This window comes from Candoia aspera, chromosome 2, assembly GCF_035149785.1.
Source record: "Candoia aspera isolate rCanAsp1 chromosome 2, rCanAsp1.hap2, whole genome shotgun sequence".
NCBI classification, from domain to species: domain Eukaryota; kingdom Metazoa; phylum Chordata; class Lepidosauria; order Squamata; family Boidae; genus Candoia; species Candoia aspera.
This window is the reverse complement of record NC_086154.1, coordinates 165,522,682-165,545,656: the sequence shown is the minus strand read 5'-3', so window position 1 is coordinate 165,545,656 and position 22,975 is coordinate 165,522,682. Positions and strand designations below refer to the sequence as shown.

Here is a 22,975-nt window from a genome sequence, read left to right as displayed (position 1 = left end):
GGGGGGATGGTTTACAACAATAAATATATTTTTTGCTAATTGAAGAGTACAAAGCTGTGAGAAACTACTTTATTTTGGTCCCAAACAATGACAAAATGTGCTACCGATTGCTAATCAGCTCAAGCTATTTTCTTTTTCATAATCAGATCCAATAGAAGGGAGCGCTTATACAGACCTACCTACTCACCTACCTTTTGCAGGTATTTCATGTAAGGAATTTACCACAGTAATTTTTCCAGAAGCTGTGGCTTCGCCTTTAGAGTTAGATGCATGACACTCATATTCTCCAGCATCATCTTTGCTCAGTGGGGATATCTATCAGAGTAGAATCATAGTTAATTTCATTCCTCAAAGTTGTGGATAATGCCCTTGTAACATACATGCTATGGTCCTCAATGTTCTTTAAATAAACTTGCTGTATCTCCATTAGAGTTCCCTTTTGGGGAGATGGGCGGTGATAGAAATTCGATAGATAGATAGATAGATAGATAGATAGATAGATAGATAGATAGATAGATAGATAGATGATAGATAGATAGATGATAGATGATAGATAGATAGATGATTGATAGATAGATAGATAGATAGATAGATAGATAGATGATAGATAGATAGATGATAGATAGATAGATGATAGATAGATAGATGATAGATAGATAGATAGATAGATGATAGATAGATGATAGATAGATAGATAGATAGATAGATGATAGATAGATAGATAGATGATAGATAGATGATAGATAGATAGATAGATAGATAGATGATAGATAGATAGATGATAGATAGATAGATGATAGATAGATAGATAGATAGATAGATAGATAGATAAAGTACTAGTTCCAAGAGGCTTAAGATCGACTTCCGCAATTGCTGCTAATAGTGGAAAGCATTTGATAACGTCCAAATCAGATGCTAAGAGCTCAGCCTTATATTTACTGATCTCCCTGGCCCCGCACTGCTTTACATGGAGTGGGGAGAAGACAGAATAGACGTGGTGGACTTCCTAGAAAAAGGTAAGCAGCAAAACTCTAGAAGCAGCTCTGGACACCGTTGTGATGGAGAAGTGGTGTTCTCATCTGAAATAGAACTGGGAGCTGTAGGGCTTGCTTTTCTTCATGGATGTTTCTCATATTGCATCCTTATGCCATTAGCTGGACAGGAAAATGTATATATGAATGCATGCTTGTTTGGATTCTAGCGATAATCTATATCCACCGTTCAACTTTTCTGGCTTCTTAAACAGTTCATTGTAAAAGAGACAACAATTCTTTTAAAAGCCCCTTTGCACAACTTGATTTAGTAAGCCCCAAAATGAAGCTCCCACAGGAAAAAGATTGTCAGAAAACAAAGCTATCTGGGTCTCACCAGAAAAATCTTAGCATATATTTTGGGGGAGATGGAGAAATGGTATTAAGTGTCCCTGTGGGAGAAGATGTTTCCTATGATAAGCAAATCCAGGCTAGCAGCTACAATAGTTTCAAACTGTATGTAGTAAGTACCTTTCAATTATACTACCTCTACATTTGTAAGGGACAAATGGCATGGGACAAACCTAGCTCATTTCACAAAGTGCTTCCAAGAATACACTCAACATACTTGGATTTTGCATGTTGCTTTGGAAGACAGGAAGTGAATAGTCCTTCACTGAGCAATTAAGGACAATAATAAAAAAGGAAGCACTGTGTGTGTGTGTGTGTGTGAGAGAGAGAGTGTATATGAAAAATTCAAATGCAATATATAAAGAATGAATGAATTGCAACAGTAGTAAAAGGAAGCAATTTATAACATTCCTTGAAGTATTCATGTATTTCATAACTTCCCCTAATTGTTACAACACATGTTGATGGATCTGGGGGAAAGGTAATGGTGCCTGCTTTCCTGCTTGCCTTTGTTCTGTCCTTAGACCTGTTAGAGGTCTACATCTGGATGCAATATTGGCAGTACATCCTATAGATAATAGGCCTACACTTCACTAATCTTACATACAAATTGGACAGTTGAGGCATAGCCATAATACATTATATACAAATAAGCCTTTTTTTAAAAATCCGTTTAATCATGTCCAATTCTCAGAGGCTGATTGGACAAGTCCCTGCAGTTTTCTTGATAAGGTTTTTTCAAAAGTGGTTTGCCCTTGCCTGCTTCCTAGGGCTGAGAGAGAGGGACTGGCCTAAGGTCACCCAGCTGGCTTTGTGCCTAAGGCAGGACTAGAGCTCATAGTCTCCCGATTTCTAGCCTGGTGCCTTAACCACTACACCAGACTGGCTCTCAAATAAGCCTTAGGTGAAAGCTAATCATCCAACAGGCCTAGAAAGCCAACATATCATTGCCTCATGATGTGCCAACATTCCTCTCAAACAACTTCTGGTAAGAAAAATCCTATTTCTTCACCTGCTGCAAAATTCTCAAAATGACAATTTAACTTGAAAGAGAATTCTACTTACCAATACCCACCCTGTCACTTCATGCTTTTCAGGACCACCGCGAGTCTGAATGGCTAAATTGTCTCGGTCTCCTGGAAGAAGTTCCACCCTTTGGATGCTATATTGTCCCCTTGTTACCTGTATATGAGAAGAAAGGATGGGAGTAAAGACTTGGAGAGAGGGGGGAGGAAGAGTTTTGGACTTGTCAGGACTGAACTTGGATGCTTAATATGCCATATAGTTAAAATATTTCAGTCCTCCAACACTGAAAAGGTTGCTTAGGCCTGATTAGAACACAAAAAGAATTTTCATGAGACTCAATGAGCTTTAGTCTTTCCTTAAAAAGCAACTTTTTCCTGAGTTGTACAACAAACTGCATTTTTAAAATAGATGAATTGCTTATGTAATATTGTAGGGAGAGTTGCCAGTTGCTCAAAGAGAAAGTAAGCAGTGTGACTAACGAAAAGCAGCCATGTGAATATAAACAATTATCTGCTGGTTTTGTGTTTTCACTATGGAGGAGGAGATGTTCCACATTTTATTGCCTAGATCAGCCTTTCTCAACTTTTTGACCCTGAAGGAACCCTTGAAATATTTTTCATGCCTCAGGCAACCCCTGCACATTCAGGCTCAAATATAGGCCAGAAGTTACAAAATTATTCTATTCGTTTCATGGGTAGGCCTGTATGTACAGTATGTATCAACGGTGTTCTTAAACTAAAGAATGAAACTTATCTCTTTAATGTGAAGTTGCCCAAATCTGAAATAATTTTTTAACTAAATTGTAATCCCCAGGGAACCCCTAGTGACCTCTTGTGGAATCCTGGTTGAGAAACCCTGGCCTAGATAATATTTTGCTGTCTAGGCATTAGAAAGTCACCCTTTTACTGGGTAAGTAAGAGAATGAGTGTGTTCAAGTGTTCAAATAAAAGCATCTCTTTCTTTCTTTGCTTGTGCTTTTATCACTGTTGTTAGCCACCCAGAGTTGTGTGCAGCCATATAAATATTTTAAATAAATAATGTGATACCCACTCCCAGTTGTGGAAAATCAACATGTAAGCCTTGCTAATCCCTCCTAGATCAGCCTCAATCTGGTGCCCTTCAGATGAGACTACAACTCCCAGCATTCCCCTCTAGCATGGCCAAACAGGCACTTTTAGGCATTTCACCCCTCTGACAAAGAGCTTATTGTCAGAAAGTTGGGATACTGAAATGAGTACAATCTTTGTTGGCTGGCCATTTAATCAGTATCACTCAATCTCCTTGACCCAGAACAGTCAGGCAAGGCAATAATTTAGAAGCTACTAAGAGCCAGAAGAAGCCCTGATGGTCCAGCAGCTGGTTGGTCCAGCAGATGGCAGACAGGCAAGGTCTGGCCTGGTTCGTGCTTGGATGGGAGATCACCAGATAATACCAAACTATAGGCTGGAAAGAGAAGTGAAAACCCCATTTCCATACTCTTGCCAAGAATAGGCAAAAATGTTCCCCTGTAATCAATCAGTTGGAGGCCAACGTGACTAAGCATGAAAATAAGAACATTGTGGGATTTGTAAGGGATCACAAATCAAACACAACCACTTCTTGGTGGACATTTGAGTAACTTAAAAGCTTCTTTTAACTCTCTCTAATCAAAAAGGATTCCACACTGATTTATAAATACTGGTTTTAAGACGGTTCCTGACATGACTCTTAAGAAAAAAGACTGCGGGGGAGGGGGGTGGAGGGGTGGAAAGATGCCAACACAGGCACCAGTTCCTAAAATTACAGTTGAACTAGATTAGGTTGCTCCTTCTGACAATTGAGGAAGAGCCAAATGTAGCTGGTCTCTCTGCAGAAGTGACTGACCAAGTCCTGCTTCTCTTCTCTCTGTAGTTCCCTTGTCTCTCTCTGTTCTATGCCTTGGAAAAGAGCCCCATTGTAAGAGTTTCTATTTGAAATCCCATTTTTGCAACCAAATTCTTACGTCTTCCAATTAACGGCTGAGCCTCCATTCAGTCTCCCCATTGTTGCTTTGTGTCTCAATCTGCATCTGAACATTGTGCACCCATGACCTCATATCCAAAGGCATCTATCCATCCCCCTCTCTCTTTTTTTTTCTCTCTCAATCCTAAGGCTGCCTGACCCCACAATGATTCTGGGAGGCTTACAAAGTCCAAAAAAGGAAGAAAGTTAGAAACATTACAGTACCTAGGTAGATGACAGCTGCCCAGAGGGAAAACAATAAACAACCTTATTTCTCATACACCATCCAACCTAAAGGGCCCAACACCCATCCCTGGGGGAAGAGCCAGGTTTTCAAGCAGGGTAGGGGCCGTTTGAATCTCAGGGGCAGGGGGAAGAAGACACGCTTCCTGGGTCCTGCTCCTTCATATCAAATGCTGAGAAATCAGAAGGTATCTTAGGCCTCTCCATTGTAAAATTTTGGTTAGCTGGAATCCACTAGGAAGTGAGGCCCTTTTGTGTTCTCCTTATTCCGAAAATAGTTATCCCTTCCTTACAGCTTTATAACCTGCCTTTTGTGCAGGAGTTCAAGGCAATTATATTTAAATTGTATATTTATTAATTTAATTCAACTCTTAATATAGAGATGAATTAATTTCTATATTACGAGATCTTGCTTCATTTTATCCCCACCACAACAACCTTATGAGGGAAGTAGGGCTGAGAGAGAATGTCTGGCCCAAAATCACCCTGTGAGCTTCCATGACTGAGGTTGGACCTAAACCAACATAAAGATTTAAGCAGGGCCCTGCTGGATCGGACCCCTGGCCTATCTAGTCCAGCTGTCTGTTCTCATGGTGGCCAACCACCTACACAAGGAAGCCCACTCGTTTCCCAGCAGAAGGCCTCCAGAGGCAGTCACATGGCCATCAAGGTTAATATCCATTGATCTCCATGACTTCCATGAATTGGTCCAACCCCTTTTTTGAAGCTGCCAGCCCAGCTGGTGGCCAGCCCCACATCCCATGGTAGTGCCTTCCAAAGTTTAATTATGTGTTGTGGAAAAGACCCTAGGTTTCATTGGCCATAGTTTGAAACCTTAACTACTACACCACACTACTCACTGAATGTTTTATCAGCAGCAATTGAGCTTAACACTTCCATAGTGCCTTCCTTACTCCCAACATAATTTCCCCCATTGTTTGTCAGCTTTCTGTCTTCTAAGGCTATCAGAAGTGCACACTGGTCTACATGTTAGAGGGCTGGTACATTAAAGAAACATGTTTTTACACTTCTTTAATTTACATATGATGATAAAAAAGCCTTTAGTTCTGAACTTTAATTGTTGTCACAGACCAGCCTTTCTCAACCTTTTGACCCTGGAGGAACCCTTGAACTACTTTTCGGGCCTTGGGAACCCTGCACATTCAGGCTCAATTATAGACCACAAGTTACAAAATGATTATATGCATTTCATGTGTTGGCCTGTATATACACATCAACTGTGTTCTTAAACTAAAAATAAAGAATGAAAGTTTCCTCTTTAATGTGAAGTTGCCTGAATTTGAAATAATTTTTTAAATAAATCATGATCTCCCAGGGAACCCCTAGTGACCTCTCAAGGAACCCGAGGTTGAGAAACCCTGTCACAGACCATGCACACTAACTGCACAATTAGTAAACCATAAAAATTTGTTTGGCTAGATGTTAGTATTTTGTTTACGACTAGATGTTAATTTTGCTTAAACCCAAGTTATCATCTTTGCAAAATATAGCATGAAGCTTAAATGTAGCACGAAGCCAGCACCCCAGTCAATGATTTTAAAGCCATCTTTTCCCATTTGTGGAAGTTCCATGCACAGTGATCAACTGGATTTTTGCTGCCCAGATCCAGTAACCCTACAAATTGTCTGCTTCTCTGGACATCCAGGAGCACAGCCTGGAGATTCTGGCTTCTCATGAGGAAAGTCAAGCTAAACTCATGTCTAAGGAGAAACTGGAAATGAGGGAGATGGGCACAGCTTGGGAATCAAGGTCTTTCTAACACATGGCTCAAATTCTTAGCCACTACAAACCAAGTCAAGGCCATCAATATTATTTAGTTTCATACTGCAGGAGCAGCGATTCCCTTCCAGCTCCTCTATTTTATTCACTCACAGGCAACAAAGAAATCTGCATCACAAATATGCCCTTGCATTTGTTGCCTGAAATGTTTCAAAGTCTCCTGAAACACAGTAGTGTTCTTTTAGAGTTGTTCCTTAGTACTTGCTCCTTTTGTTGAAGACCTGATATGGTGAAGTATAACAGAGCTCATTTTAAAAAGATAAACAGAACTGAGTCCAGAACTAGTTTTCTTCACAGAAACCAAGGATCTACAGAAACTTTGGCTTGGCAATGCATCCTCTACCACATACCCAAATTCATGTATTACCATGCCATATTCTAATCCTTTTCCTTATGCACTTGTAATGGTTTTAAATGAGCCATTTATCTGATGAATTGTTCTCTTTTTTTCCCCTCAGTTACCTATACCATTCTGGCCTACTTCACAAACAGCATCACAAACAGCCCAGCCCTTCAGGGAGTTCTGCGTAGGACCCACTGCAATAAAAGTGTCCTTGTGCTGGGGAACCTGGGTGTGCCCTTCACTTTTGTGGCATGAACTTGGCCGGGTGCTGGCATGGCACTCATTTATTCTAATGAAGCCTGCCAAGAGAATCTTCTGGCAGATCATCTTCAGAACTTGTCCCAGTTGCTACTAACCTTGTTCCAGGTGAGAATTGGAGTTGGAACTCCAATGACTTCACAGCTCAGATAAACCTGGGCCCCACTGACATTCCAGATGTCTTTAGGGGGGGTCACAATGGATGGGCCTAGAAATAAAAAAGAGTAATCAGCATATGCATGAATTTACGAAACTGAAGAATGACTTTATTATTAACCAAAGATTGCCCACCAGAAACCAATCCCTCTCTCTTATCTGGTGACCATACTCAGAAGCCAAAGACTCAACTAGTTTCATGTGCCCTGAGAAGATTTAGCCTTCTGATTCTCTAGCTCCTTGCTTTAGACATGGAGAGGACTTTTGGAAGCAGCTTGTGATATGGATTTGAGAGATGGCTCTGGTCTGCTCTTCAAATGGGAGGGGGTTCTCATTCAGGACAGCCTGGGACCTTGGGGGCACCTGAAGAAGTTCTTTGGCTTTTGGACTACGTCTTGTAACTGCCCTCAAAAGAATGGTAATTTCCCCTGATACTAATAAAAACTACTTCAAAATAGAAGAACTGTTTGAGTACTTGTTTTTGAGTCCCCCCAAAATAATCAGGCAGGCAGCTATGTTGTTGTGGGAATCCAGAAGCAGAGTGAGGGGATGCTGTTCCCCTCTTGCAGTTGAGAGAATTCTGACAGGGGTTGCTTGACATGTTGAGAAGATCACCTCCACCTGCCAATGCTTCCTCTTTTGGGTCTTAATACATAGTAACTAATCTTAGAGATCAAAGTCAAAGTACTCATCCTGACCAATGAAAAGGGAGCTGTACAAATCACAGTGGATTTAAACATTAAAAAAAGGGAGGGGGAATGAGTGAGGAAGTATGTAGCTTCAAAAAACAAGTGAGGGAAAGATAAAGATGTGAGTGAGAGATACACATAATGCTAATGAGGACCAAAGTGCTGTGTCTTGTATCCTATTTATGTACAGGTGCTTTTCAACTCTCCTCTACGACCCAGAAAGCTCACACAAACCTATACTATGGTCTTGGTCATAAGCATGAAATATTTGCAAACATAAGCATCAACACAGGGCGCTGACCACTGACAGAGAACAATCCATACATAATGATCCTTCAAGCCCATAGCTGACTTCCCAACAGGAAGCTAAATATTGACACAGATTGTTTCAGGGACTTCTGTTATGACATTTCAAAACTTAAATGCCCCACCTTCAGTCCTTAAAGGAAAACACTCTTTGCTCTTAAAACAACAAGCAACTACTCAGGACACTTCCCTGACACTGTTTTTTTGTTCTACAAAGTTTCAAAAACTAAAGCTGAGCCCAACTATTGCTCTGTAATGGTGTGTGGGAATGACCTTGGGAGACAGGAGGAAGAGCTGCAGCCTAGACAAACGTCATGCAAAAGGTATCTCAGCCCACAGAAGGAAAAGGGGTATGGGAAGCATTTCAGAAGAGACCCTCCCTAGTTTTCTGGAAAGTAAAGGAAGAGAGAAGAGCTAAGAGACTTGCAAGATTCTGTTACTGTTGCCTTACAATATAGGTGGTGTTAGTAGCCATGGTTTGTGCTTCTTGTCTGGACTACTCATAAAACTTCTCCTTAAAGGGATCAAAAACCTGTTCTGGATGGGTATCTAGTAGCTGACAGCCATAGCCATCTATTTATTTACCAAATGTATATAGCCACTCATCTACCACAAGGAACTCTAGATGGCAAACAAAATAAAAACACAGTACAATTAAAAAAGCCAATTTAAAACAATAAACTATGTTAAGACCCCAATAAAATCTTCCATCCATGCAGCAACCATCCTAGCCCCAGTGCCTAAGGGAAAAGCCAGGTCTTCACTGCTTTCTTGAAGACCAATAGGGTCAGGGCTATCAGTATCTTGGGGGGAGGCTGTTCCATAATGCAGGTGCCATGACAGAGAAGGCATGCTTCTGAGGCACCATCAGGTGACACGGCTTCTCTGAGGGGACCCAGACCATGCCCACCATGCCACATCTAGTAGGATGGGCAGAAACCGTAGGGGACAGGTGGTCCTACAAGTACCCTGGAAGTAATATTCAGACCTACTGACTGAGCAATGCCCAATTTGCTCCTAAATCATGAAAAGAAATCTATTGCATCTCTTGCTTAAAGCCTCAGATTCACCTAAGCAGCAGAACTGAAATAGCAAAAAGGAAAGGCTGTTTCCTGTTTGTAAGCACTACTGTATTATGCTTTTGATGGAATCAGTGATACGCTCTTCTTTTGAAAATTTGTAGTGTGCTTTAGGGAGATTGATATTCAGAGACATCTACCAACATGCCTGTATGTGTATTATATTTTTCTCAGTAAGGAATATTTGTTTAAGTTTTAGTTCTAGAACTCAGTTCTAAGTTCTAAAGAAAAGGAGACTTCTTATCCTAAGATCAAGTTTTATGCAGTATGAGACAATCTTGTGTTCTTGAGATTGTTGGCTAGAATCACTAAATTTTTCTTTGGCTCAGCTGAAGCTGCATCGCTGTGACCTTTTGTTCTATTCTGCTGTGATCTCCTTCAGCACTGGCGAGGAAATATGTCCCTGGAGTGTATTATTACCATGGGAAGAGACAGACCTTCCAATTCAAATCAGCCAGTTTTCTCCAGGAGAAATTGCTGCCAACCCAAAGGATCCAAGCATCATGAGCCAAGCTGCTCTATCTAAGAGGCTGGGTAGAGAGAGGAGATTTCCATGAAAGCAACGTGACCTAGTTCGGGGCTTTTTGTCTAATTTGCCCATTTGGTAAGTATCTTAGAACAACTGCTGATATTGACATGTGCTCAGTCATATTATCCTCAAAAAGAAGATGTGACCGATGCTATAGGCAGGACTGGATGAAAACCATCTCATGCCTCAAGAAAACAGAAATGTACCCCTCTCCCCTCATTTAAAAAGACTAATGAAAAGCTAATTTCTTCTACAGTACCCATTCACATTTCACTCTCCGCTGGAATTTAGTTCCAGGGGCTTCCAGTCCAAATATATCATGTGTACAAATATTTAGGAGAAGACTGTGTTGTGTGTTGTAAAAATGGCTTATGTTTCTTTCTCCAGAGCTCAGAATGATCTACAAATAACACCACAAAACACCATGAATTCACAATCCCCATTTTAGCTCCCAGCAACTCTGGTGAGAAAGACCTCAATGAGCAGAAGGCCCACTTGAAGTTCTTGGCCTGAAACCTGCAACTTAGAGATCCTGTCAGTTAAAATCTAGTTCTGAAGATTTCAGACAAAGCAGAAATCTAAAAGCATCTGCATGTGTATTTCCCATTAATATATTGATAATTTTTAAATATAATACTGATTCTCTTTCTCTCCTCTGTCCAAATCTCATTTCCAGAAATCAGTGATTCCCAAGAGTTGCTGAGGACAGTTTACCCTCTTTTCAATTACTACAGCACAGAAGCACAGTGAGAAAGAATATTCACTGTTTCCTGGTACCTGTCCACAGAATTTTGTCTGGCACAGGTCCCCTTCCCCCCACTCTGCCTCCCTCCCTTCCTTCTCCCTTGAGGGAATGAGCAAGTAGAAGAAGGCTGCCTGGTAAAGTGGACCATTTTTTCTACTTTACTAAGCAACTCCCCGGCCCAGTGATTGGCCATCCAGCAGGCTTGTACATGTGGTGAAATTTTGACTGATTGCTAACCCTGTGGTCTAGCCTTCTGTGAAGACTATCTGCCAATCATAGTTCTTTAAGAAATGGCTTTGCTTAACACGTTCTATAACCTCCATAGCAGAACGCCACCATTCAGCAGCAAGCCAGGGCAGAGGCTACAGGGACAGGCAAGTATAGTGGTGACAACAAATGGTAGGCTGGTATAGTTTGCTACCCAAAGACTGATGGATGGCCCTTCAACTGAGCTCTGGAAAGGGCTGTTGCACAAGTTGCCCTTTTGTTGCCATATCTAAAAGTCTTGATTTGGGGGGAACTAGATGAAAGATTAATGAATGTTGAAAAGTGCAACAGATTCTCCTATATCTTTTAGTTCTATTTAATTTAAATACAATGCCTAAGGCATCTGGAATACTTTAAGTAGCTGGGGACAGCTCCTTGTTCCATCTACAATCATAAAGGAGCCTATGATCTACTGTGCAGCCTTCCCAAGGCGAAAAAGAATTCAGACCTGCTGGGATCTCTCTGGGAAATTAAAATATGCATAGTTGAAGTCTGGGAAACCAAAAAATTCTCAGGACTCTGAAATTAGTGACTTTTGTATGATGAACATTATATCCATTTCCCCCTGAGAGCTATTATATTCCTATAATAAGCATTTTGGTCACTGATCCTTAGGCAGTGTATATTTAATAGTGATTTTTTAAAAAAAATCCCTTCAGTCATGTCCAATTCTCAGAGACTGGACAAGTCCCTGCAGTTTTCTTGGTAAGGTTTTTCAGAAGTGGCTTGCCATTGCCTGCTTCCTAGGGCTGAGAGAAAGTGACTGGCCCAGGGTCACCCAGCTGGCTTTGTGCCTAAGGCGGGACTAGAACTCCCAGTCTCCCACTTTCTAGCCTGGTGCCTTAACCATTACACTAAACTGGCTCTCAATAGTGAAATTGGTATGTTGTTAAACTGGGTCTACTGTAACTCCGGTTTGCAAATAGATTGTTATTTCTGAAACTTTTCAACACCAAGAAACACCAAGCACTCTCTCCCTTGCACTCTTACGAGAACATCAAATGATTGTTTCTTTTTTAAAATAGGGGAAAAATAAGAAAAACTTTAAAACAAATGTATGTTTCATATTAAAGTGTGAAATATACATCATTAATACTTAATATGAAATATGCATGATTTGTTTGTTAAAGGAAGCCCCACAGTCATTTCAATATTCTGCCTGGTAGGTTACCTGGTCTTGGTTATCGTGAGAGCTGAAAACCCCCTTTCCATGGAAAAAGCCATTAAAGGTCTTCATGGAACAATTGTTTGGGGAGCTCTAGTGTTGAGTGGAACACAGTTTCAGAAACATGCTGATAGACAAAGGGCTCATCCTCATTCCCATTAAGAATGGCCCAAAGATGCCTCACTAATTATTTTAAAGAACGTGTTGCCTTCATCGCATCCCTAGCCAGAAGCAAGGCAGCTTAAAGTCATCTTCAACTACTAAAACTTTCCGTTATTGATGCAGAGTATGAAGACAAAATCTCGAAAGCTTGACAAAGATTCTCTTTCTCCCCTATCTGCCATTATACCAAAGAGAATCAAGGTGGGGCAGGCTGGCTCGGGAATCCTGGCAGTTGAAGTCCACACATCTTAAAGTTGCTGAGGTTGAGAAACACTGCCTTAAAGTGCTTCTTGGAAATTTATATAATATGAATATTTCTTGGTCCTGGTGTTACTGCTGCCTCTGAAATTCCAAAACCCTTGGAAATATTAACTGAGGCCTGCAGTCTTTATAGAAAAGAAGTTGATGAAATTGGTATTATTTATACCACTTTTGAATATTTTTGAGAAATTAGTCCTTTTTGATCTTAAAAGGAAATTACTACAACAAATATTTGTTTAACTCACATGGTTTGGACTTGCCTTACTATTAGTATACTTTGGTCTGCAGTTAAGATTGCCAACATTTTATTTTATTTTATTTTATATGACTGCCTATCTTACATAGTGATCCTAGGCAACTCACAACAACCAATAAAAACAGAATAAAAATAGAACAATCCTTCCGACCAGGTGCCATGACTTTAGAACAACTGCTGCCTGTCAAAACATTTACTATATGTTTTGAACATACACATATGTTCTTATAATAAGAAAGGGAGGTCCCATTTCTATCCCATCATCTGACCTCCTTGTAAGGTAGGCCATAAGGCATAGGATTTAACTACTAGAATAAGGTTGCCACTATTTATTTCTCCAATACTGAAAAAGGGAAGTCTCCAGGAATATGAAACATTAAGCTGTCTGGGATTACTTGGCCTGCTTCTACTTACTTTCCCTTATACAAAATTAGATAAACTGAGTAGGCTATAAGCAGTCGAGGTGTCTCCCTGAAAATTGCAAAGGAATGCGTATCAGTCCTACAGTCCTAATATAAGTGCACATTTATTGAAGATAAGATAAATTAGGGGAGAAAGTTGTGAGGTGCATGAATTGTAATATAAATAAATAAAATCTACAACAGAATTCAGATTGATCTCAAATCAGCCCAGTGAGTTAGCCATAATTAGAGGAACAAGCAGAAATAACCAGGAATCAGAACAAAAAGGATCTTCCTAGGAGTTCATTATGCTATTCAAATAAGATGACTTTGATTAACACTCACCCTGATCTTGGCAATGGGCAATAATACCTGAAGGGTGGAAGAATCACCAATGGGGCAAACATTGTTTCTGAGATTTTAAATATGACAAACTAGCTAGAATCAGTATTTGTCCCCCATTCTCCTCTACGATAATATGTGTATCTTTGTTCTTCAAGTGTCTTAATATTGGTAGGAAGGGTTTGTTTTGTTCCAAAAAGCAGGGATGAGAAGAATAGAGAATACTGTTCCTGCTTATTCTTTTTACATTCTCAGTAAAACAATTAATGGGGAAAGTCTCACAAACTATGCCTTACTCAAGTAAAATGGATATTTCAATTAGGAGTCCTGTCTAGAGAGAATGCAACTGAATACATTCATATGGGATTTTCCATATCAAAACTTGGACTTGAGAGAATGTGGAGAGTCAATGAAGCAAGGACCTTCATAGCTCTGCTGGATGATAAAGGCCAAGTGAAAAAAGCAATGCTTCTCTGCAACGCGCAGGTGAACAGGTTCACAGAAGAGTTGTCATTGGTACCAAAGAATTTGTTTGCCTTTCCTGTGCCTTGTTCAGTAGAAGAACAGCTGATGATGCAGAACAGTGTAGCCTTTTACAGTTATGGCTCTGAGCGCAACACAACAGGATGCCAGTGCTCCACTAACATCCTGCTGTTTGTGGAATTGTTCCATAAGTGGCATTTCCTATCCCATGAGGATGACAATAATGCTTTTAAAACAGGGAAAAATAGCCCCAAATAACCATATTTTTCACTTTGGTATGGTTTTATAATGATGCAAGAAGATATTCAAGCTGCTTCCAAGCAGCTGCATATTACTGTGTACCAGATCCAAGTTATGTATACTTGTGTGAAGCAGTTCAGCTGGAGGGGTTTTAAAGCTTCATGGGTGATTCCCAGGAAAGACATACAAATTTCTGATTAAGGCCTTACTATACCCTAATGGGGTCACGGTTCAATACATATGGGAAATGGGCAATAATTTTATTTTCACTTGGTTAAGCTGTTTGGATTCAAGCCTGAAGGAAGTATGGAATGTGGGCCTAAGGCAAAAAAGGCAGTATTTGCGGGTTCAGTGACTACAACTCAACCTCTCAACCTTCTGAAAGGCAACACAAATCCATATGTTGACACCATAATGTTGCTGGAAGGAATATGGGATTTTTGTCCATTTTCAAATGTGTAGTGGGTGCTAAAGAAGGATCTGAGAGACAGAGAGGCCTCTCAGATACAAAGTTCTCATATTTCCATCCTTAAAACACTGCAAAATCCTAAAAATGTGCCCCAAATCCTGCTATTTTGCCAAATTTCAGTGGTGCGATTTGAGGTACAGTATTGGGTTGCCACCTGTGGTCCACCCATAACTCTTCATCCATGGGTTAATGGACTTCAGGCAGAGTTTCAACTGCTTACAACCAAGCTCTGGCTTGAGCTACTGGAGGTCTGTGTCTCTCTACAATTTATCTGCCCACACCATGTATTCAAAATACATCTAATATTCTTTTTCTCAGTGAGTCTGAAAGTAACCTTCTGTTTGATATCAACTACTAGGCTGATTGGAGAAATAAAGACATCAGATCTAACAGATCAGGATGATACCACATCTGATAAGGCACATTCTTTGAGACCCATAGCTTCAGGGAATTTTAAGCAGAAGTATGAAAGCTCTGCCCAAGATCAGAGCAACAATCAGGCAAAAGATGCATACAGTACCAATTTCACTACTGTAATGTGAATAGAGACACATTATCATTGCATCTGAGTGATAAGAGCAGCAAGATATAAGTGACAAAACTAAATGTTGAATTAGAAGGTTTAAACATTAATAATCTTTTCCAAAAGCCTATTCTGAATACTTGCACAGGTATCACCACTGCCCTATCACTACAAAGTCAGATTTTGTGCTGCTAATATGATTGTTAATTGAAGCCTGAGGTAAGCACTAAAATATAGTGGCTATGTAAATTTTATGACGAGGCTTAAAAACAAGCTTAATTGATATACAGTAATCAGTTACTAATCCTGACAGAAGATCACTGGAAAATAGCTATGGAGTATTGTCCTCTCTAATGCAGATGAACGCAAAGGTGGCTTTCCGCAATCTGTATTCCTCCAAATATGTTGGATTGCAGTTCCCATCACAGCTCTATTGGCCATGATAGCTATGGATAAGTGGACTTGGAATCTGACAGATTGGAAGAGTTCTCCATCGAGGAAGAGTGACTAAATTTGTCTACCAAATGTCTCTTTTATTAGTTCCCAGAATTTTTTCTTTTTTTGTCAAGAGGATAAATGCCTTGTTTTTTCCTTTACTTATTTTTTAATCTGTTCAATTGTGTCCAATTCTTGGAGACTGCCTAGAGAAGTCCCTGCAGTTTTCTTGGCAAGGTTCTTCAGAAGTGGTATGCCCTTGCCTCCTTCCTAGGGCGGAGAGAGAATGACCGGCCCAAGGTCACCCAGTGTCATGAGTGCCGTTGAGCTAAAGTCATCAGCGCGATGGCACACATGACAATGGCAAGGAAATAGGTGAAGGGGTGCAAGATAAGTAGCCATCAACCCACAACGACTAACGGCCAACAAACAATAACTAAACGGATCACGGAGCACACCCAAGCCATCAGCGCCAATACAACGGGGATCGCCCAGCTGAAAGCAATCAGCAGAGGAATGGAAAACCTGATGATGGGCGATCCCGGAAACCCTCACCCACCGGCAGGGCAACGTATTGGACAAAGGGGGGTGACGTGACCGCGAGCGAGGGGGCGCTGACCGGCGCGGGGTATTTAAACCCCGCACCGGCGCGCTCCTGTCACTCTCAGCTTTTTTCTACCAACGCTGTACCTGCCCTGCAAATAAATCAGAGCCTGATCAACGAACCAGTGTCTGAGTGTTATTCAGAGGCAGGCAGCGCATGACATAAAGCTGAGAGTCATAAACTCAGCCTCGCCGAGCCCCACCGGACGACAACGAGCCGCGGGAGGAGTAGACGGCGAGAAGACCAGCAAGATGAGGCCGGAGCGGCGCGGGCAAGGAGGGCGAGCCGCGCGGCAAGAGACAGAGGAGGACCGACCAAGGCCAGAGGCACCGCGGACTCCCGGAGCCATGGACGCCCACCCCACCCGACCCGAGCCTCAGCTCCAACCCCAAGGGGAGATGGCGACGGAGGCAACCCGACCGCGGGAGGGAGCAGCACGACTTCCGAAACCAGCGGAGGACCCCGCGCCCCACATCGCACCCCAGCAACGGGCGTGGAGCGACAGCCCAACGGCGGTCAACACGGAGGAGGACGACGGAGACACCCAGCAGACGGCGGAGGAAGCGGACCCGCGGCAGAGGGACGATGAACCCCGCCGGCAACCCACCCCCGAGGACGCGCCAACGGAACCGGCCCCAGCGGCGGCGCGGGCTGTGGACGAGGAGGCACGAGCTGAACTCGCGGCCATGCGGGCTCAACTGACGGAACTCCGGACCATGCTCCAGTCGCTTATGCCCCCCGCGCCACCCAACGACGTCCCCGCACAGGCCCACACCCCGAGCGAAGCACCGAACCCACACGGGCCAGCGGAGGGTCAGCAAGACGGCACAGGCGGCCGACACCACACCCCGGGAAGCGAGAGGCGGGGCCGCACAAAACGCCCGGGCCCCAAAGGACTTCCCCATCTTCTTCGATGGGACCCCCACAAAACTCTCGTTTTTCGTTACGAACGCTAGGGAGTTCATGGGGAGGCACGGACACTCCTATGACTCCGAGGCCGACAAGATCGCCGCCGTGGCGATCAAACTCCAAGACAGGGCGGCGGACTGGTACGTCCAACTGTACGAGTCCAGCTCCCCCGCCCTCGCCACCTTCCCTGCTTTCATCAATGAGATGAAAAACTACTTCGAAGACCCCCTAGCCAAAGTAAGGGCGAAAAGCGCACTCCAAAGACTTAAACAGGGCACACGCACGGTCCCTGACTACGCCCTGGAGTTCAAAGCCCTCGCGGGGAAGGTCAGTGACTGGTCCGAGACCACCCTGCTGGAAATGTTCAAAAGGGGGCTCAACCGTGATGTTCTCCAATGGGCCCTCTACCGCGACGACCCAGAAACGCTACACGGGTGGATCCACCTCGCGGGGAAAGCCGAACACGCGCACCGCACCTTCCTCATGACAACCACGGAAGACACAAACTATGCCGGGAAAAAGGTACCCGCACCACACGGGGGCATGGGCGGCCCCATATACCCAAAAAAGAAGTTCAACCGGGAGCCCTGCGGGAGGTGTGGCAAATTAGGGCACAAGACGGTGGATTGCTTCGCCAACCGACCGCCGACCAGCGCGCCCAAACCCACCCCGAAAATTAGCCCCAAACCACCCAACCTGGGGCCGCCCCCTCACCGCCGAATGACCGTGGCCACAGCGACACCAGAGGAGGGCTGGGACGCTTACTGGGGGGAAGAGGACAACGCAGACCCCGACCAGCCGGCGGGAAATGCTCACCGCCTGCCCTGAAACGCGTGGCGAGGCAGGCGGTGGGACAACAGCGCGGACCACCTCGACGAAACGACGAAAGCCCCGTAATAATGGCAGCAATTAAACTCTCTGCCGGCAACGGAGCCACCACGGCCGCGGCACTAGTGGACTCTGGGTGCTCAAAAAACCTCATCCACCCCGACCTAGTCGCCAAACTCGACCTCCACTGCTTCCCCCTCCCCACGCCGCTGGCATTCCACCAGCTGGACGGCTCTACAGCGGGAGGGAAACCAGCCACGCTACAAACCGAGCCGGTCACCCTGCAAATGGGCACTCACACCGAGCGCACATCGTTCGTAGTCACGCACATCGGACGGCCCATTGCAGTCCTGGGGATGCCATGGCTCGCGACAAACAACCCGCGGATCAACTGGGAGACCCGCACCTTCACATTCGGCGACGGCGAGTATAGAGCACCGGTTCCAGCGGGTAGAACCAACCCCACGGTAGGACGAGCGGAGGCGACCACACAAGACAACGCCGCTACCACAGCAGACCTACCAGAACAATACGCCGACTTCTCCGAGGTCTTCGGAGAGGCAGAAGCTGACCAACTACCCCCCCACCGCAAGACGGATTGCCGGATCGACCTACTGCCCGACGTCCCCTTACCTAGACCAAAGATCTATTCGATGACCCCGAAGGAGATGGCAACCCTCCGGGAGTTCATCGATAAAAACCTAGACAGGGGATTCATAGAGCCAGCATGCTCACCGGTCGGAGCCCCCGTCTTATTCCGGGAGAAGAAAGACGGGACCCTACGGCTCTGCACCGACTACCGGGGCCTAAACGCGGCTTCCCTGTCCAACAAATACCCCTTACCCCTGGTGAAGGACATGCTCGCCCACCTGTCCACGGGCAAAGTCTTTTCCAAACTGGACCTTCGCGAGGCGTACTATCGCATCCGAATCAGGGAGGGGGACGAATGGAAGACGGCGTTCAACTGCCCCCTAGGCGCCTTCCAGTACAAAGTACTGCCCTTCGGACTCGCGGGGGCCCCTGGGGTGTTCATGCAGCTCATCAATGAGGTACTGCATGAACATCTGTTCAAAGGGGTCCTGGTCTACATCGACGACATCCTTATTTACACAAAAACGCATGAGGAACATGTGACCCTAGTCAGGCAAGTCCTCGACAAGCTCAGAAGGGCGCAGCTCTATGCCAAGCCTACAAAGTGCGAGTTTCACAAAGAGCGCCTAGACTATCTGGGGTACCGAATCTCCGGGGACGGCATCGAAATGGACCCCGCAAAAGTCGAAGCGGTGCTAAACTGGGAGCGGCCCCGCAACAGACGCCAACTACAGAGCTTCCTCGGATTCGCGAATTTTTACAGGTCATTCGCCCGGGGGTTCGCTGAGATAGCCCTCCCCTTAACGGACCTCCTCAAAACCAAAGGGGTGGGGGACACCCGACGCGCCAAGAACCCAGGCACAGTGCTGAATTGGACTCCCGCGTGCCAGACCGCATTCAACAAGCTGAAAGCGCTGTTCACTACGGAGCCAATCCTCGCGCACCCGGACCCAGAACGGCCGTTCGTGGTCCAAGCCGACGCCTCAGACTTCTCCCTGGGAGCCATCCTGCTACAGAAAGACCCCACGGGACTCCTGAAACCATGCGCCTACCTGTCAAGGAAGTTCTCCGAGACAGAGAGGCGATGGCACGTCTGGGAGAAAGAAGCCTTCGCGGTGAAATCGGCACTAGAGACATGGCGACACCTACTCGAGGGAGCCACCCAACCATTCGAGGTCTGGACTGACCACCGGAACCTCGAGGCCCTACGAACGCCTAGACGCCTTAGCCCAAAACAGGTCCGATGGGCCCAATTCTTCAGCCGCTTTAATTTCCAGCTGAAGTTCATGCCGGGCAAAAAGAACTTCCTGGCCGACGCCCTCTCCCAACTGCCCCAAGACGAAGAGCCTGCCCCAGACACCATTGGGACGGTCCTATCCGCCTCGCAACTGGGGATGGCCGTGACCACCCGAAGCGGCGCGCGGAGGCAGCTCGACTCTACGGCGCAGCCGACGGTGGGACAACCGGCGACTGGAAGAAGCCAACCGCAACTACCAGGGGGAATGCGCACGGACCTCGCCGCCGCCCTCAAAACCGACCCCTGGTTCCTGGCAAACCCCGACAAGGTAACGATGGCACAGGACCTGGCATGGGGGGAAGGCAGAATCTACGTCCCGGACTCGCAACGCCAGGCGATCTTGCATAGGTCACACGACGCCAAGCAAGCGGGACACTTTGGGTTCCTCAAGACCCTACACCTAACACGGCGTCAATTCTGGTGGCCCGCGCTCAGGCGAGACGTAAAAACCTACGTAGCGTCCTGCCCAACGTGCGCTAGGGCCAAACGGGCACCAGGCAAACCCGCGGGGCTATTGCAACGGGTGGCAGAACCCTCCCGCCCATGGGAGGAAATCTCTATGGATTTTATAGTGGACCTCCCACCCAGCCAGAAGAAAACGGCCATTTGGGTGGTGAAGGACTACTTCTCAAAGCAGGCCCACTTCATCCCCTGCACGTCGGTCCCATCCTCACAACAGCTAGCCAAACTCTTCCTCATCCACGTGTACAGGCTACACGGATGTCCCGCACGTGTGGTGACCGACAGGGGCACACAGTTCACCTCCAAATTCTGGCGGGCCTTCCTGAAGCTGACGGGGACCCAACAGGCCCTATCTACGGCTTGGCACCCCCAGACGGACGGAGCCACAGAGGTTCTTAATGCCACCTTAGAGCAATTCATACAATCATATACTAACTACCACCAAGACGACTGGGCTGAACTGCTCCCGTTCGCCGAAGTCGCATACAACAACGCCGTCCACACGAGCACGGGGAAAACTCCGTTCGAAGTAGTCTCGGGGCGCGACTTCGTCCCCATACCGGAGCTACCTCAACCCCCGGAACCCCAGGTGGACGCTAGCGACTGGGGATGGAAGATCGCGGAAGCATGGCCAGTAATCACGGCGGCGCTGAAGGATGCACAGGCAGCCTACAAAGAGCAGGCCGACAAGCACCGGCGCCAACAACCGACGTTCCAGGCGGGGGATATGGCCTATCTATCCACCAAGTTCCTAAAGTCAACCCAACCCTCGAAAAAACTGGGGCCTAAGTACATCGGGCCGTTCCGAGTCACGCAAATAGTGAACCCGGTAGCAATACGCTTGGACCTGCCACACAACCTCCGGAGACTCCACCTGGTGTTCCACACCAGCCTCCTGAAACCGGCAACCACCTCCCGATGGCACCCAAGCACGCCACAGCCCGCACCGGTGATGATCGACGGGCAACACCACTTCGAGATAAGGGACATTCTCGACTCCCGCAAGCAACGAGGAACTCTACACTATCTGGTCAGGTGGAAACACTTCCCCCACCCGGAATGGGTGGCGGCGCACAACGTTAACGCGCCTGACCTGACCAGAGCATTTCACCGGGCATACCCCGACAAACCACAACCAAGGTCAGCAAACCAAACCCCCCCCCCCGCAGGCCCCCCCCGCCTCCCGTGCCCCAAGGGAAAGGGCCCCCCCAAGCCCGCGACTTGGGTGGACCTCCCCCCCCCGGGACTCACTCCCCCCACCCCGGGCCCACGGGGTGGTGACAAACGTTCGCCAGCACCCTCCCCCCGCCCCCCCGGCCGCGGGGGAGTGGCAAGCAAGTCAACAGGGCAACCTGGGGGCAACGCCCAGGAGACACAACAAAGGCGACGCACTTTAAATAAGAAAAAAGAAGGGCCCTACCTGGAGCTGAGAAGCACCCGACCAGCCACGCCTCTCTCCTCGCCGAACTGAGCCAAACAAACAGGGTGTGGCTGGAGCATGCGCACGCCAGGTCAGGACCCGAGCATGCGCACCATGGACACACCCTGGGAAGGCACGTGGTAGAGGGAGGAGCAAAGGGAGGGGCGACAACTACTCCGGCGGGAACTTTGAAAAAAAAAAAAAAAAAAAGTGGCGTTTTGACAGCTCCACGGAAAAAACCCAGAAAACCGGGGGGGAACACTATTCGGAAAGGGGGCAGTATGTCATGAGTGCCGTTGAGCTAAAGTCATCAGCGCAATGGCACACATGACAATGGCAAGGAAATAGGTGAAGGGGTGCAAGATAAGTAGCCATCAACCCACAACGACTAACGGCCAACAAACAATAACTAAACGGATCACGGAGCACACCCAAGCCATCAGCGCCAATACAACGGGGATCGCCCAGCTGAAAGCAATCAGCAGAGGAATGGAAAACCTGATGATGGGCGATCCCGGAAACCCTCACCCACCGGCAGGGCAACGTATTGGACAAAGGGGGGTGACGTGACCGCGAGCGAGGGGGCGCTGACCGGCGCGGGGTATTTAAACCCCGCACCGGCGCGCTCCTGTCACTCTCAGCTTTTTTCTACCAACGCTGTACCTGCCCTGCAAATAAATCAGAGCCTGATCAACGAACCAGTGTCTGAGTGTTATTCAGAGGCAGGCAGCGCATGACACCCAGCTGGCTTTGTGCCCAAGGCAGGACTAGAACTCCCAGTCTCCCACTTTCTAGCCTGGTGCCTTAACTACTGCACCAGACTGGCTCCTTTATAGGAAGTGTTTTCATAACTATTGCCACCATGTTGTCAATTTCATTAGAAAGAAACAATCACATTCTTCAAATAAATTTTACATTTTCATAAACCAAATTGTGAAAAGCTTGATGCAGATAAAACCTTTTTTGTTTATGTGTGAAATATTTTCCTTTTAATTTGGTTTTTTTTCAGTTGACCCAACCAGAAATAAAATTTGTTGAATGTGCAGCCTTACTGAAAAGTATGTAAACAATAACTTGTTATCATTCAAAGGACAAGCATCTTGAACACACCTCTGCAGCTGGCACCGGCTCCATCCACAAAATTCAACTGTTGTGACTGGAAATCATCAGCAGGTTCTGTTCTGGTAAACTTCCAGGAACTTCTGTCCTAAAAAGCGGCATGAAATCTTTGACAAAACACCCCTGGCCCCTGCTGTCAGAAGAACTGTCCCCAACGAACTGTTCGTGGGAACTCTTTACTGTTTTTATTCCAAAATCACACCCC

The 22,975-nt window shown here is 45.9% G+C and overlaps 1 protein-coding gene across 2 annotated transcripts in view; it reads right to left on the bottom strand.

Moving 5' to 3' along the window:
• Nucleotides 1–22,975, bottom strand: part of IGFBP7 (insulin like growth factor binding protein 7) — a 32,351-nt gene that overhangs the window by 464 nt on the left and 8,912 nt on the right. Inside the window, exons 2-4 of one of the 2 annotated variants that reach the window (XM_063294753.1) lie at nt 7,131–7,240; nt 2,448–2,564; nt 184–315 (exon numbers count right to left, since the gene is read on the bottom strand). In XM_063294753.1, the coding sequence (XP_063150823.1) occupies nt 184–315; nt 2,448–2,564; nt 7,131–7,240 (359 nt within the window). The remainder of the gene's footprint in view (nt 1–183; nt 316–2,447; nt 2,565–7,130; nt 7,241–22,975) is intronic. The other variant, XM_063294752.1, reaches the window with a different exon arrangement.